Source organism: Zingiber officinale, chromosome 1B (assembly GCF_018446385.1).
Source record: "Zingiber officinale cultivar Zhangliang chromosome 1B, Zo_v1.1, whole genome shotgun sequence".
Lineage (NCBI taxonomy): Eukaryota > Viridiplantae > Streptophyta > Magnoliopsida > Zingiberales > Zingiberaceae > Zingiber > Zingiber officinale.
This window is the reverse complement of record NC_055986.1, coordinates 51,882,772-51,900,753: the sequence shown is the minus strand read 5'-3', so window position 1 is coordinate 51,900,753 and position 17,982 is coordinate 51,882,772. Positions and strand designations below refer to the sequence as shown.

The following is a 17,982-nucleotide window of genomic DNA, read 5'->3' as shown; positions in this document are numbered from 1 at the left end:
TATCTTTGATGCAACAGTTACCCCAAAAGACAAAGACTTGACACTATTTGTTGTCGTTTAGGGCAACAATTTTTTTAAATAACAACGTATTTTACAACAGTTTTTCAAAATCTTATCTTTAAAAGTTTTGTTTTATTTTAACAATAGTTGGGACAATGGTTAAATGAACCGTTTTAATTATAAATATTTTCACACGCTTGGAACAAAGGTGCATAAACCATTGTTGTGATAATAAGACAACGATTATAACCCGTTGTCAATGAAATTATAACCGTCGTATTTTTTCCCGCCTCAAAATTCTTGCATGGGGAAATGCAAAAAAAAATTAAAAAAATTAAAAACCTTAACCCTAGATCTATTATGTGCACAACTCCTTTATAAATAAATGTACTTTAGCACTTCACCATGACTCCGCTGGTCATCCGAGTTGGTATGTGGTAGATGTTACCACAATAAGATCGCATGATCAATATTCGAAATAGCTGGGGAATAAATCCTCTATAATTTATCTCCCTCCCTCAAACCAACATAAGAACTTGTATTTTCAAGTGTGAATAAGAAAAACAACATATAATTATAGCCAAACCATCTCTCAGCAACCCGCTTTCTCGAGCACTCTTCCAATAGCAAGAAGAGGAACAGGTGGCGATTTGGTGAAGTCATAGAAGAAATGGAGAGAGAGAGATATTCCAGAAACACCAACCATATGAGGTACTACAATTGAGCAAATGGCGTCCGACTTCGACACCTTCATTGAGGAGGCACCTTCCGTCCCTCCTTGCTCCGCCCACCCCTTCGACGATGACTACCAGCCCTTCAACTCCTACTCCTCTTTCAACCAGTGCCACCAACCTCCCCGTCAGTGACATACCATCCGTTAGGGCTTACGACTTCCCTGTCAAGGAAGAACCCCACCTCGACTACGGGGACGGGGAGAGAATGCCGCTCTCGCCTGAGGGCTATGGGTTCTCATCATCGCAGTATCTGTTTACGATTTCGGAATCCAATGAAAAGGGTTACGGCGAGGCGGGGGATGACGGCGAGATTTTCTCATCGGACGACCCAGTTCTATTTAAGGTTAAGCATAATCCATGAATAGGTCCATGGAAGCGCAAGTGTCTAACTGCTAATCCTAGAATTGTTTCTCAATGTATCAGCCCTACAAGAGTCAATCACCAGTACGTTGTGCTGCTTAAAATCAATCCAAAGGTGTCATATGCTATCTCATTTTCTAATAATTTTACCCCTCTTCTCTCTCTATTTCTAATATTTTGTATTTCCTACACAGATGGGTGGTATAAACTCTTGCTTATCAATTGAAAGATCATCAGCTATTCCTCTAGTCTCAGATACACCGACAATCATTTTGGGTATGGATGTTTCCCATGGATCTCTTAGGCATTCGGATATTCCTTCAATTGCTGCTGTATATTTAACTTCTCTAATTATGTGACTATAATGATTGTTTGCATTTATTTTTTTTATTTTTCTAACTAGTTTTATTTTGCTATTTCTTACATGCCTATCCATTTTTTTATAGTTTTAAGGTTGTAAGCTCAAGGCAATGGCCATCTATTTCTTGCTATAGAGCTTCTGTGCGAACATAGTCTCCAAAGGTCAAAATGATAGACACACTTTTTAAGCCTGTAATAGGGAATATAGTAGAGAAATATGACAGTGGCATAATTCAATTTGTTAACATTTCTAAATTATAATACCATGTCATGTTATTTTTATTTAGCTACATCAGTAATTGAGTATTATTCTTCTTTTAAACGGAAGCCATTATCTATGATGTAGGGAGCCGATGTTTGATTTCTACATTAGTTCAAGAAAAAGAAAACTAGAAAATATTATCATTTTTAGGTAAACTCTGTTCTAGTTTTTAGTATTGGATTAATGCATATGGATCTTGTATCTTGATGAGTTCTTGATATTCAGAGATGGTATTTGTGAATCACAGTTTATTCAAGTCCTCAATATTGAATTGGATCAAATTATTGAGGTATGTCAATGTATATATAATACATATGCTAATGTCAGTTAAGTCCTGATTTTGTTCCAATTGTTGTTTCTATCTGCAGGCCTGCAAGTTTCTTGATGAACAATGGTCTCCAAAGTTTACATTAATAATTTCCTAGAAAAATCATCATACCAAGTTTTTCCTTCCAAACTCGCCTGACAATGTCCAACCTGGTATGCATTTTATTATTGTCGGTCTTTAATTTTCTATTTCTTTTTTAGCCTTTTACCTCCATCAAGTTATAATCTTTGAATTTTAAATTTTCCTATTTTAGGGATTTCAGGGACTATTATTGATAACAAAATTTGTCATCCAAGGAACTATGACTTTTACATATGCGCTCATGCTGGCATGATTGTAAGCTCTGTTTTCAACGGTTGTTCTCTATTTTTAGCCATTACTCTAAATAAATAAATAAATTCAATATGTTAGAGCTTTGAGTAATTCAAGTTTTTCTTATATTGAATTCCACAGGGCATAACTCGGCCCACTCATTACCATGTGCTAATGAATGAGATTGGGTTTACTACTGATTCCTTGCAAGAGCTTGTTCATTCCCTTTCCTATGTGTAAGTACATGTTTACACATAATCAACACTTGAGTTCTCCAATATTTGATATATCGTAACTATGCCCAAATGTTCAGATTTCAGAGGAGCACAACTGCGATATCTGTTGGTAAGTTGGGCAGTCCTTTTGTGATTTGTGTAGTTTGTTGTATTGTTCCTCACTAAATTATATCTATATATAATTTTTCTTTCATGATGCAGTTGCACCCATCTGTTATGCTCACTTGGCTGCAACACAAGTTGGGCAATTTGTGAAATTTGAAGATTTATATAATTGCACATTTGAGTAATCATCCTAGATTATTGACTACTTAACTATTTCCAATCTAGAATAGTCCTTGATTGTCAACTTAGTCATTCCAATCTACAAATTATGCTCTTATGTTTTTTTACTTATGTTCGATTATATTACATTTTCCCTAACAATTATTAGTGCCTTACCTATAAAATGACTGAAATGATTGAAATAACAAGGAACTTCAATGATAATTTTGTTTGGGCTATAATAATTGGAATCAAACTACACTTGGCAAAGTTTCAGTCAAAATTGCAAATTGCAAAAGCCACTTCAAAACTTAAAAGAAAGGATCCAATTATTGTGATAGTTTTCTATTCCAACACTGTTTATTGGCTAAAAGTGACAAGTGAATGTGTATTTTACCACTTTATCTCGGTTATTTGTATGTGTTGATTAAAGCGCTTTAGATTCAATCTAAGAGCAGTTCTTGTTTGGTTAGCATTATTGCCATTTGACTTCCATAAGAAGCAAAATCTACAAATTTGACTTGACTGAATTTAGGACATTATCCCAACTTTACTTTATCTTTTACTTATATTTTCTTATCCTTTACCTCTTATTTTGATCATATCTCCAATAATGGATGCAATCAACATGACAAGTATAGATAGCTTATAATATGCAAACAGTTGGATGACCAGTGGAGTATGAGAGATAAGGATCTTTGTTTTTCTTCTAGAAGCTCAAGTATTTATTGGCAAATAGGATTAAAAACATTTTTTTGACTCTAGATCATGTAATGCAGTTAATTTACAATCATGTAATGTAGTTTCCCTAGATAACTTAATTGTGGGTTTACAGTTCCAAGAGGACTTTTTATCATATTAGATTCTTTCTCATGCCATTGATGCCAGGGATAGTTGTATATATGTTCTTACAAAGCTTTTTTGTGTGTGTGTATTTGTTCCTTTCAAATTTCAATTTGGCATAGACATGATGATAGATTAACTAATCATGACATAAACATCAATTGATAATAATTACTTTCAAATATATATAGGTAAATTTTGTATTAATGGAAAGTATAAAATGCCATAGTTCTCACATTTTAATATTATCTTTAATAAATATTTTTATTTGAAAAATTCCAATCATTCAATAATAAATTCTTGAATACAATACAAGATAAACTAGAATTTGATGTAAAGTACATGTGTGTATAAGTATTCAAAAAGTCACTTGTATCTTAAAGTAGTATTAATCATTATCAGCAATATGTTAAACTAATTATATTCAAAGCCTTTGAGCATTGGTATTAATGCTTATAATGACATTATAATTTATTGATTCTAGTGAGAACCATGCAGTTTCAAATCATTAACATTTAAATATCTAAGAGACATTTGATATAAAAATAGTTCACTTCCCTTTATTTCCTTCAAGAGACTTTGTGTTCATTCTTTGTGGTCAGCACCTTATATTGATTCTATGTAAAGTTTTTGTGTTGTAGAAACACATTCCTACTTATTGTGACAAAACAAATTCTAACAATTTCAATTTTTCTATTAGAAATTTTGATAAACAGCTGTTAGAGGTGAAAGAGAAAGGCATAATTTTGAAGTACTAATAAAGAGATAAAGATCATCAGCTATTATAATCCAAAAGCATGTGAGAAAATGGTTAGTTAGGAAGATCTTTAATGATCATCTAAGGGACGTTATGCTGTTGCAGTCTAGTAACATACTTCTATCTCCTCTCTTTGGTATTTTTATTATTTCTTCTAGTTTATTAGAATTTGTAATTCCTCGACAACTATTCATAGTTGTCTAGCAAGGCAGCAATTCATTGGTTTAACACTATTTCAAAGAGAGGGGCAACACCGAAAGTCATTCAAGGAAACATAAAGAGAGGGTCAACAAGTGAGCATCCGGAAGTTATCAAGGTGAGAGTTCTAGTCTTTTTTTGTAGTCCTGGTGATAACTAGGCACACAATGATATATAACCAAGTACCACATAATGTGATTCCATATGTCATTTCGTCGGTGATAATCAAATACAGTTTGCTTGTTTCTAACAAAGAAAAAAAAGTATCATTCCTTTTTCTCTTAGTCAATTGCTTATAGTTTCAGGTACATGAACTAAATCTAAAACACTTCACATGTCAATCCCAGATAATTTGTTTTTCAGTCAACTGTCAACTATTTAATTTTCAGCTAGTTTTATGTTCCTTTTTTCCTTGACTCTTGAGGTAGTAACTATTGATTTGCCATCAACATAATTGTTAATAATAGATGTTATTGTTATTATCCATTTTTAAACTATCATGATAAAGATTTCTTAAATTATAGAGTTGAATAATATGGGAAGTTGCAAGTTATTGAGTTCATAGGCTGAGTGCTATAAATGCAATATTTATAACTCGTATGCACCTAATATAACTTTTATCTTAAAGGAAAAGTGTATTAACTAGTTTTTATACCTCTCATATCTTTTAGTTCCATCTATTATTGCAACACATTGTTGCTCAATTACAAATTGCGCTTCACTAATCAGTTTATTTAATCCAACTGGATGTTTAATTATTTTTTATTTAATCTAAGTTTATTTAATTAAATCATCCTAATTGATTTGGTTAAATTAACTAATGATTTGAATATCTTAATTTAGATCAACTCAATTTTATAGGATCTAGTTCAAATGAACTAAACTGGTTCGGATCCAACCATGATTAATTAAAAAAGTATTAACACAAAATTTTATTTTCAATTAATTTTACCGAAAAAAGTCTTCCTGTTTCAATTTTTTTTTTTCCACACGCGAGAAAGTGCACACGTTTTTCTTGAGGAGAAACCCTTTTTTATTTATTTGATTTTAAAAAATTAAACTTTTCCTCAAGGAACTTTTGACGGAGGAACAGCTGTTCTTCTTCTCTGTACGAATACGGCAGTTGGAGCGACTACCAATCGGTGGCCCTCGAAAGCAGTCATCGGCACTCTCCAGCGCCGGACACCGGTCGCCGATGGCTCAACATGGTCGTCAGCACGCGCAACACACAGAAAAACACAAAAAGGCTGTTGGCCGGCCTTTAGAGCGTTGTTAGCCACAGGCGTGTTGTCGGTCTCCTGGGATATAGTCACCAGCCCCAGAATGCCCTCGCCGGTGTGTCCCCGTGATGCAATTCTGCTTCAATGCAGTCGCCGGTGACGGCAATGATTCGGCAACAAACAGACATGCTTTTACCATATATATGCTATTCTAATACCATTGTAGCATCTATTTAGCATGAAATTCAATATCAAATGTAAACACTTACTTCGAATTGATGTCTGCGACAAATCTTTGGCTTCATGCTTATCGTCGGAAGAATGATCACGGATGAAATCAAAAAGTCCTCAAATTTTGCGAGCCAAATACCTTTCTCAAGATGTTCTCCTCACACCTTTTCGAATTTCTGATCTCACTTTTCTTTCACTTGGACGTACATATTTATAAGAAGAGCAAGCCTCTTGTCCTTCTATAACTTGTGCTCTAATTGCACTTAAAGGAGGAAGAGAAAGAGGAATGGGTGCCCTCTCCTCTTCTCAACGTGTGCATTCAAGTACCACATCTAACACCTACAAGTCCTAGATTCAAGTCCTTTCTTAGTCAATATTCTTATCCTTGTCACCGGCTCTCCCCATCCGACTCGACTTTCGGGGGCGTGATCATATACAAGGTGTTGCAGTTGCATCATTTGAAAAAGAAGATGTTGATCGTCTTCTGTCTTTTGGTGGCAACAAAGAAAAAAAAAAATGCCTCCTCTTTGAATGTTTTCTTCCTCTTCTTGCTCTTTCATCTCTCGCAAGGAAACAAAGGTACAACAGACCTTCAGAGACCTCTACATTGAGCACCCGTGAGATAACGATGGACGACTATGACATCAAAAAAGTAGACATCGGGAAATTCTTGTTAGATGCTAGTCAATCGTTCTGTGAACATGCTGAGGACTTTCGGCAGCTCTGAGAAAATTCAAAGAGTGAAAATGCTGAGCAGTTTGAGTTTATCTCTGCAAAAATCTCACATGCTCACTGTTGGACGACACAAAAGAAAATGAGGAAGGTAAAGATGGACAGAAGCAGCATCCATGATATTATATTCATCGGCGGATCGACAAGAATTTCTAAGATCCAATATTTATTAGTAGATTTTATTGATTTGGTATCAAATGATTTTTTTTTCTGGATTATCATCATATTATTTTAAATTCAAGGACGAATTCTTTCAATATGGGGTGATGCAAAAGGATCCTTAAATTATTATTATTATTTTTGATGATTTTTATCTTTTGATATTAACATATTTTTGATATTGTTTTATATTTTTGATAATTTTTATTTTTATTTTTATAGTTTAAGTCTCTTTAGAATTTTTAAAATTATTAATCTGTTAATAATTTTTTTAAAAATTTATTTACACATGATATCATAGTATATAAATTAAGATTTCTTTCCTTTATTTTATTTGGAACTCAGGGTCTTGAGTTTATAAAAAAAACATGTATTAGTTTGAGAGACACATCTATTCTTAATAAATTTTATTTTATGGTAAAATACAGAGAACAGTAATTTTCTCTTTATTGGGGATTTTTCCTGTTATCTTCTCCTTAATTCTATCTCTCCATAAGATAGACTTTTATTTACAAATTCAAGATTTCACCAAATTGATGTGTAAGCGATTTTCCCCAGACTCGAGCGTTTCTTAGTGCTTGGGCAAAAGCATTAGGTGTGCAAGCTATTTGGGTTTCTATATGATGCTATATAAACTCCTAAATAATATGAGTTGAGAAAATTAACTGGGAGATTTGATCATATTATAAATGAATCTAATAAAAGTGTTTGTAATTTAATTTCTCGTGATTCGAGCAATTGAAATAAGAGATGATATCGTTTATCTCTAGTAGTCGATTCCGTGATAAAATATAACAGATAAATTATGAAAAATATTTTTATCCTAGTCTTTTATATATGTGAAAAAGTCAAGTACTCAGTATTTTATATCTGTTGAGACAGAGATAATTTTTCATGATGAAAGTTATTATCAAGCTTTTGTGTGTCTCTGACTATAACGAGTTTATTTTCTGTACTAGTTTAGATAAAATTGATAAAGCAAAAACTCTATTGAGTACCATTGACATGAAAATTTTAAGCGAATCTAACTTTATACTTGGCATTGAGATCACAAAAATGATTGATAGTAATATTCTATGGACTCATTGTCAATTTAGAAAATATGCATAGTACTTCGATTAATCTAGCATTAAAAAAAATGCCAAATATTGATGGTAGGACCATATCTCAAGAAGAGTGCTAAAATGGTCGATTACTTGAACTTCAAAAGTATTACGCGCTATATTGAATATCACAATCATAGTAAGGAAGGTTAGTTAGCTATCTCAAACTTGTCCAATTAAGTACCAGCGTAACACCTAAAGAGCTTGATAGATTGTATAATAGGTTTGAACAATGTAAGAAATTAACTTGAATGCAAATTGGAACCGAAGCAACCTTCCGAAGTCCATAAGTTTACAAATAAAAGCTACAGTGCATGGTGGTAGCAAATACTAACAAAACAAATACCTGTTCCAGTCTATCCTAAATGGTTTGCCCCGACTTGAAATTAAACATAAACAAATTATTGCAATGTTTGATTTAGATATATCAGAAGACTGTAAATTCTTTCTGGATTACCCAATAAAAAAAAGACAATATATATCCATTCTTAAACAAATTCTGAATCTTTGTAAACCATATGCAATAACAAAATACTGCATGCAAAAATGCGAACAGACCAACTACACACACATAACACACAGCGTAACATATAATCTGACGCATAGGAAACACAGGAAGAATGGGTAACATCCAATTTACAATCATGAGCTCCTCTGCACCTCATCTTTGCCATCTTTCTGAAAAAAGGATAACAGTTTCGATATCAGTTCCAGATGCCAGCTACTTAAAATGAAGAAACAATGAAAAATAATCCAGTTAGTTGAATAGTTGGAAGATTATAAACATGTATCCTGTTGTACCGCTTGCAATATCATCCTAGTTGTACAATTTTGAGGGAATTGTTGGCTTCATGGGATCAGGAATTACCAGCAGAATTACGAGGTTGAACTCCATTGCTCTTTGCAATCTGCTGAGTTTGGGATGGTGATAAGGTCTGCTTTCCGTTTTCAATAGGCAGCGAATGCCTTTTCTTAGACTGGTTATCAAGCATATCAGGACTTGACTTTAGAGATGTACTAACATGAGCTTTAGCTCTAGCAGATGCAGTGGCCTGCATATAACCTGGAAGCGAACTGCTATTAATGAGCCTGGGCTCCTGATCAACAAGATCCATCTTTGCCATCCCAAAGGAGTTGCGCCTCTTTGGATTTTTTGCATCTTTCAATAAGTTTTCTGTGCTATTTCTTCCAACTGAATCATTATCTGGGTCGGATGGTGACTTTTTAACTGCCAAATGAGATCTTTGCCTATGAGTAGGCTTGCTATGATCCTTCTTACTCTTACTGGAACTCACAGAAATGTCACTAGATGGTGTGCCATGTGGATCAGGCACCGATGCATGAGTTCTGCCAATTCCTTCAGGTGACCTAAGTTGTTTTGTTTCTTCCAGATGGCTCTGCAAATCTGAAATAATTGGCTCAGATGCTTTTTGATGAACCTGTAAAAAGCTAGGTGAAACATCTAAGTCAGCTATAGTCTGCTCCACTCCATCAGGTCTTTTTGCTTCATTTATATCAGAGTTGAAGGTAGAGTTATTAACACTGCTATCCAAATTTGGGAGATTAACAGTTTTCTCAGCATGGTTCTGTTCCTCCAGCGCCCCAATTTCAAGAACAATTTTCCCACCATAATTTTCAGATTTCTCCAGAGAATCGAAAGTGGAAGAGATGGTACCACATTCTGAAGTTGCAGCCTGAATCCTCGAATCATGGAACATTGAGTTCTCTGCTAAAATTGCCTCAGTATTGCTAGTAAAAGATTCCACCTGTGAGTTATTGCTCTCAGTTTTCACTTTTGATACATTTAGATTACCTGAACTAGCATTGCGAGCAACAGTAGATATCAAACTCAATTCTTCAAACTTAGAATGGGCAGCAATAAATGCAGGGCTGCATGATTTTTTGGAAACAGTTGCAGAGTTCTTCCCTTCTCTCTCAATTGATTCAGATAATTCACTTTCAGTTGTATGATTGGATCCGTCCTTTGTGCATTCAAGCTCGTCAAATACAGTCTCAACTAGTATTTCAGAGCTTAAGTTTGGTTGCAATGCTTTGGAATCTGATACGGAAGCTGGACTCGCAATCTCAGTGTTTATACTAGATCTTTTGGAAACATTTACAGATTTCTTCCCTTCTTTCTCGATTGGTTCAGATAATTCACTTTCAGTTATATGATTGGATGTGTCCTTCGTGGATTCAAGCTTGTCAGACACAGTATCAACTAGTATTTCAGAGCTTAAGTTTGGATGCAATGCTTTGGAGTCTGATACAGAAGCTGGACTGTCATTCACCATCTCAGTGTTTGTACAATCTTCAGTGCTAGTGTTGAAAACCTCATTTCTGAGCTCTAGATTTTCAACATCATCATTTGGCAACCATTTGATAGAATCATCTGAAGTAATCACTAAAGTTTGTAACTCAAAGTTCTCAGTATTTTCAGTGGTTGCACTACTGTTACTATCATCATTGATTGACAATTGTGTTGAAGACAACTTAGCATCAGATAGAACTGAGAAAACAGTGCCTGGAATCTCTTTCTCCTGCTCACTATCTACCACTTTATCATCAGTCTCTGGTTCCAAATTACTTGAGTTGGCATTTTGTTCATGTTGGCCTACTCCTGGAGATGTTATAACCATCCATCTTTCTAACCACTTCCAAACTGAATCAGACTTTGAGGGAACACATTTTATGTACATGATTTTTGTAGTTGGTGTGATCTCCAAAAGCTTGGGAGAAAAATAAGATGGAACTTCTCATTATAGTAAATTAATTTTAAGAGAAAACCAGTCAAAGAAATAGAGAATTGAATATACCTGGCGAGCAAAGCTATTTGAAAGTAAATCCTTTATTGCTGTTTTATTCGAATTCTCAGAAGAAGCTTTGGCTCCCTAAGCAACAATTTAAAATGAAGAAAATTTAACCAAGTAATAACAGCAAGAATAAAGATTAATTAAACCAAGTAATAAGAACAAAAGTTAAAAGATATCACTTAGTTGAACCCTGAATTTCTCCCACAATCCACCTTTTTTACTTGCCGGTACTAATGCTCTATTTACTTCGAGGTGCGGATTGAGAAAGGAAAGGAATCGCTAGGGAAAAAAATCCACCAAGCGAAGAAAGAGAAAGGAAAATAAAATCAAGGGATGTGTAACGAATCCCTATGGAAAGGTAGACGGACACCACCGAAGAAAAAATAACAGCAACGCGAGTGGCCGCAGGGCCACCTTGCGCGAGCAGATGCCCGTGCCACACTGCACGAGTGGCCCTATGAGGCGACCGCATAGGGAGGGCAATGTACTTCATTTTAGTGGGTGACCCGAAGAAGCACAATCCCCTCTGGAGGTGGGAGTTAGTGCGGCGGGGGTTCGCGCAATAAGTGATGAGTAGGAACGCACTAGAGCAAGCGCAGATTAATGAGCACGGTCTCCGCCATGATACACTATCCTCCAAGACGATGGGACGACGAAGCATGGGTGGAAAGGGATGGCGTTGTACACAATGTCAACATGGGAGGCCCTGTATTGTAATGGATAAACTTCAAAATTGCACAATTGCTTCTTCCTGGCCATGTGGAATTGGTTCCTGAACCTTCTCTTGCCTTTCTCTGCAGATTGTCAAATGTCAAAGAGACTGCTTACTGTTCATGAGCTTTTCAAAACTGCTCAGGGCCGCTTGAAGTAGCCAAGTAAGGAGGTCGGTGTACTTTGTGCTATTCTCGAGACAAGCGTAGGCCAAGAAGTTGTGGTTGAGGGTCCTGACCCCAACGATGGCGATCCAGGGGTGCCGTTCGCTAGGGTTGTTGGTCAGGGCCACTGTTTCCACTCGAGCAGGTGATGAAGATGCCATGATCCACAACAGCGAGGCCGCCGACACTTGTGGCTCTCGGTTAAAAGCGAAGATGTGACAAAAGAGGAAGGATTTTGCTTCCGCCCGATTGGGTGGATAAAAAAAAAATCTAACAATCCATCCGTTGACGGATTCATAAATCAGAAATAATTCATCTTTCCTAATGAAATACAGTCAATTTTTTAAATTCATCTTCCCAAGTAAACAGAGCATAAGTCATAGCATATGTAACAGTGATTAATATCAATCAATCCAAGTGAGCAAACAATGCCAAGATTAAGCATTTACCTAAAACAATGTGCATCCATGAATTGATAAAAAGCAATTGGAAGAAGAAAAAAACATAAGAGAAAATCACAAACCACACAAGAATTCAAATACACAGGCAAAAGCTATCTAGCTAAGATGCATTCATAGGGATTGTCAACATGAGGAACTCACTCAGTGCCATCCAAAGATTAACGCATCTAAAGTTCTAAAACCACCTATTATATTTTTTCATAAATGATATGAGTTCTTCATTCCAATAAGATGCAGAGTAAAAAAAACAATGAGTTTAAAATATTTCAGAAATATACCTCGAATTTGGCATCTCTTGAGGTAGGTATGTTTCCAATTAATTGACGAGAATGACGAGCCTTTACAAATGCCTGCATTCTTATTATGGCTATGATACACCGCAACGTTCCAATAGCCTGTCTTCTTACTAGATGTCCACGCACAACTGCTTGCAACTTGACAACACTCTTAAACTTATGGAGTAATTTCCTAGCCTAAAACATTTCCATTATCAAAAAAACGATGCACCAAAACTAATAAATAATCACAAGAAAGTATGGTTAGTACCAAATAACCCCTTATAGCAGCCTGAAGAGTAATCAAATCAGGTTCATTCAGAGCAGAGATAGCTGGAGTTAGAATTCTGTTAGAAAGAGATGATGGAGCCTCTGAATTTACTCCATCTGATGGTATAGGGCACATTTTAACTGGTTTCTCTTGCACTGGCAGGTTTTCTAGCAAGTTATATTTTGATGAGTGGAGATTAGTGGTCAATGCTTCTTGGCTTTGTTTGCTAGAGCAAACAGATATAGGTTCTGAGATAACGCTATCGTTAAGCACTTGATGCTTGGATGATCTCTTGCGGAAACTCCACCTACGCTTGTCCGCCAAAGCTTTTGTCTGATAAAATAGGAGGCATTAACAATCCATAAAGGAATGGCATTAGAGAAAATTTTCACACTTTGGAGGACAACAAAATAGCATTTAAGTATCAGATTTTCTTTATTCAAAAAGCTGTATATTAGTTAAGGGATTCCAGTTAGATAAATGAATTAAAAAATAAAAAAATGTAGAGAATGCATGGCTATTAATTATTCCAGTCAGAGTAATAAGTAGATAATGCATTATGCAAGTACCAATGAACAATAAATATCAGTGTCAAAATGCTGACAAGGCATGTGCCTAATAGTGATAGAAGAAACTTTAGTACATTGAAGAGTGAAATCCATGCGTCTGTATTATTTTTTATCATATTTTCCTTTCATGTAAGTTTGTATTCCCTCACAAGCGAGGAAGAGGCTCCATGGTTAAAGTACTTGTGGTATATAAGATGCATCCCAAGCATTCAAAAACAACACAGAAAGAGAAAATATCATGTATTCATTTTGTGGAAGGAAAAGATATCAACTTCCTACAGATGATATAGAACAATGAGCTATCGTCACCATATGAGATGGCTAGAATTGCAAGGTAAATACATACATTTTCAAGTATTGGATCTTAGCATCAATTGGTATCTTTCTGCCATAAAAATTTGGTAGCAAAAATGGTTTCAGTGTCCATCCACTCTTTTCATTCACATTTTTCATTTTCCATTTACCAGGTTGATACTAGAAATAAAACTCCTAGATTTTCAACAAAGGCCAATGTTAGTGGCAAAGGAACATTCTCTCCTCTCCAAATTGTTGGAACGGTTTAACATAAAGGCATGAAATAATTACATTAGAAAACGAAAGCAAGGATCTAGTAAGAACAATGTGAGCATAACTTCTCCAATCTTCTCTCTCAGTCCAGAGTTCAAATCCACAGGCCAGAGAAAATCCATCCGGATCAACGCCATCATAAAAAACCACCAAAGGTTATTCCAAACTACTCCACCCATTTGACATTTGAAAGAGTAAGATGACAATATAGATAACTGGGACTAGATCCAGGCCACTGATTCAACTAGATAGGAAGCACATGTTGATCTGATCAACATCACTTATTTAACTTTAAAGAAAAAAATAAAAAGCCTTTTTTGGGACGGCCAATCAGCACTCGAAGATCCAAGGATTATGAATGCGAAGCAAGGCCAAGGCCAACGCAACCAATTACTTTTCAGTGAAGATCCTAGAATTCCCTTCGCTCGCATTAAGAACAAAGAGAATCGATCCGATCCATAAGCCACACGAGCACCTAGGAATTCAGCACAAACAAAGAGTATGGTTACCTCATCCACTACGAGCTCGTCGTCGTCGATGGCATCCCCGGCACCACAGCCGATGATCTTGAAGCAGGAAGTCGAAGACCTTCCCATCTCCTCTTCCTTTCCTCCTCCCTGGCCCTCCCTTCGGTTCTGGTCTAGAGTACAGATTACGCGCTGCCCTCTTTCCTTTCGCCTCCTCGATCTCACCGGAGCTCGGTTTCAGGGAAGCAGCTCGTAAGATGTCGGAATTTAATAGAAGCCGATTAACTTAAATTAAATCCACTTAAATGCCGCTCCGTGACATCCGCTCCCAACCTATCCACACTCCCAGGCTGAATTACGCAAACGCCAACCGCAGCACCTACATTGGGGCCCACAGAGGCAGCGGTCATTGAAGCAGGTACGACAAGGGCTGCTCAGAGTTTTGGTCTCCTTCCCCACTGCTCGAAAGCAGGGAGCCGACCGTTTAAAAGTATCGTGGGAAGGCGTAACGTCGCCTATCGGTGTCGGCTTCCGCTTCCGCTTCCGCTTCCGTTAAAACGGATACGATACGTAGGACTCCGATTCGCGTAACGGGGGTTCCGAGACGTTGGACTCCGATTCGCGTCGTATCACGATGATAGCGACGTGCCAATTGTCCAACCAACCATAAACGTCGGCCTGCCCACATCGGCCGATATAAAAACGACAAGTATCTCTCTCCCGATCGAATCGCGTATCTCTTCCTCCATTAATCCCAAAGTATTTATTTCTTAATTTTTAATATCATCAACTTCATTATTTATTTCAGTAAATTTTATTGATCAGAAAATTTAATTTGATCCGTTAGAAATAAATTATAATATATACATATACATACATGTAATTAATATATAATAAATTTTATTGATCAAAATTTGATCAACTAAAATGAATTATAATACATACATATAATTAATATATAAATATAATATTACTAAAATATTCATATATATATATATATATATATATTTATTGCTGACTTGACCATTTAGCATTATCCATTAATATATAAATATGATATTATTAAATAATAAATTTTGTTGGTCATAATCTAACCAACTAGAAAGTAATTAATATATATATATATATATATATATATATTTTAATTGATCAGGTCAGATATCATTTAGTATTATTCTATTTATTTCAACTGTGTACTTTACATTGATCCATGAATGATTAAGTCAGATTCACCACGACAACAAATTAATAGACGAATTTTAAAGCGAAATTTTCAGAGCAGACGACTATAAAGAATGGCAGGGAACCAAACTGGTGTGAAGAGCATGCGTCGGGCGGTGGTGGTGGAGGAAGGGAGGAGGATAGCGTAAAATAAGCATTCATTGTTGATTTGGTGGCTAGTGGCTTTAATTTTCAATATGTGTCAATGAAGGGCTTATCATTGATGGGGGAGCCGGTGTAGTCCGAGCCAGAGCCAGAGCCAGCAACAGTGCATGTTTTGTTTGTCAAAGTTGCAGTTGGGGGTGATGCCCTAAGAACATGGCGATGATAATTAGGGTGGGTTATAAAAGAAAGGTGAGATGTTAATGATGAAAGTGCTTTGTTGTCTGTGATGCCGATGCGTGAGGTGGGGACAATGACAGCCTGCTCCATCACATGTTGCTTGTGATAGAAAAAAGAGCAAGTGAAGCGAAGCTGTACGAGTGACAGACGACACATGAGAATCTCCGAGTGCAAGGAATTAACCAAGTGTGCAATGAATTACGGCACATTTACAAACTGTGCACTGTTAAATTGACCCAGTCGGCTTCAGTGGGACTGACCACCATCAGCCAGGTAGCAGATGATGATAAGCCTTGACCTAGCTTATTGTTCTGTATCTTAATCATGCACGTAATTAATTTGCAGAGTAGTGCAGGGCCTCATATACAACGTACGTACGTTTGGTTTTATACATATTCTCTTTTTTCCTGGACAGTAAGTAGTGCTGCTCACATGGCACAACGATGTTTGAGGAAGTTCACTGCAGGCATGGATAAGGCCGAGTCTGACAAAACAAACTGGCTAGCTAGCTAGGAGATGATATCGAAGGAGGGAGCCACAAGCTTCGCCAACAAAGAACCAACACGAACACAGAGATGTATGGATATGGATTGTTTTTTCTTCTTTAAGGCATGCGGCTCTGAAGTCATGGCTGCAGAAAAGTCCTGTTGTGCAGTGCAGTGCAGTGCAGGCAGAGTAGCGCAGCAGACAGTTGCGCTTTATGCACATGCTAGCTTTCGTATAATCCTTTGTCTTTCAAGGGATGAATAATTACGATTGAGGAAATCCCATGAATGATTGTTTAGTTAAATGAGATGGATGCTGCAAAAGGTGGCATATGAAGGGGAAAGAGTCATAGACATAGGATTTTGGGTTTAGGATTGCAAACAAAAGGGCTGATGTCACGAATTCAGTAGGACTTAATTTTGAATATGGGCAAGAAAGCTAATGAACACAAAAGAATATTATGAATAATAGAAAATAATAAAAGGTAAATAAGAGAATGAGGACAAAAATGAAAACACCATTTCTTTTTAATTTATTGGCATCCTCGAAAAAGACACCCTTTTTTTCTTAATCATCAAAATAATGAACTATTCTATTTTTTTATTTAAATTACCCCCTCTTTAATTTACTTGATAGATACATGTATAAAAATTATATATATATATATATATATATATATATATATATATATATAGAAGGTTTCAAATATAGAAAAACCTTAACCAACAAAAAAAAATGAACTTGAAAAGACAAGGCTCTAAATGATGGTGAACAAGAGAATAGGGAACAAACAATGACAGGTGAAGTGATGCCACTAATAAATGGATAAATAAAATCATTGGCTAGCTACCAAACACTAAAAAATTTTAAAATAAAATATTTCTTTTGCAAAAACAAATGGACTCGTATCTAATAAGATTCACCAAGGATCGTACTATAAGCAATTCTTTACAAAAGAGGAAAAAGAAAAAGAAGATAAACTTGTGCAACTCATAGAAAATGACAAGTTATCCCGAAAGTTATTTGGTGCCAAACTCAATGATGGATAGCTGCATGCTTATTCTCAAAGTCATTAAATTCAATTTTAATTTTTTTAAAGTAAAATGTCCCAATTCACAAGAAAGAGAGAGAGAGAGAGAGAGAGAGAGAGAGAGAGAGATATGAACAAACAAACAAAAAACAAATGATCATGTTTGAACAAAACAAACACAAGGTAATTAATAAATGTAACAAGCCTTTAAAATATCCCATTCTAGTATATTGTGTTAAATAATAGATGTATTTGAGGCAAGTTTGATCCTTGCAAGTATGATCTTATTTTAACTAAATACAATAGGGATATTTGTTGGTTCTATTCTATATTAGTAGGATTAATTACTCTAAATTCTAACTTGATATGTATATATATATATATATATATATATATATATATATATATATATATATATATATATATATATATGTTTGTTAGATCTTATGGTTTAAAAATTCCAACTTACTTTCTTTTTGAAAATAAAGAAGTAATGGCATGATTGA

The 17,982-nt window shown here is 35.6% G+C and overlaps 1 protein-coding gene and 1 long non-coding RNA gene across 6 annotated transcripts; one reads left to right on the top strand and one right to left on the bottom strand.

The window, feature by feature from the left end:
- Positions 1–597: 597 nt before the first annotated feature.
- On the top strand, positions 598–6,176 carry LOC122056482. Of its 5 annotated transcripts, XR_006133189.1 has the most exons (11): positions 598–1,077; positions 1,158–1,209; positions 1,289–1,370; positions 1,801–1,866; positions 1,942–2,005; positions 2,085–2,196; positions 2,298–2,380; positions 2,498–2,592; positions 2,670–2,701; positions 2,794–4,772; positions 5,727–6,176. It is a non-coding gene; the product is annotated as an uncharacterized LOC122056482 (long non-coding RNA). The 5 variants fall into 5 exon arrangements; XR_006133187.1 differs by having other exon boundaries at positions 1,964–2,005; positions 2,670–4,772; XR_006133186.1 differs by having other exon boundaries at positions 2,670–4,772.
- A 2,384-nt stretch (positions 6,177–8,560) lies between these two features.
- On the bottom strand, positions 8,561–14,669 carry LOC122056476 (protein IQ-DOMAIN 32-like). Its single transcript, XM_042618451.1, has 6 exons — positions 14,440–14,669; positions 12,795–13,127; positions 12,527–12,721; positions 10,916–10,990; positions 8,968–10,828; positions 8,561–8,777 (listed from the first exon to the last, which is right to left on the bottom strand). The coding sequence occupies exons 1-6, from the start codon at positions 14,524–14,526 to the stop codon at positions 8,761–8,763; spliced, it is 2,568 nt and encodes an 855-aa protein (XP_042474385.1). The 5' UTR covers positions 14,527–14,669; the 3' UTR covers positions 8,561–8,760.
- Between the last annotated feature and the right edge of the window lie 3,313 nt (positions 14,670–17,982).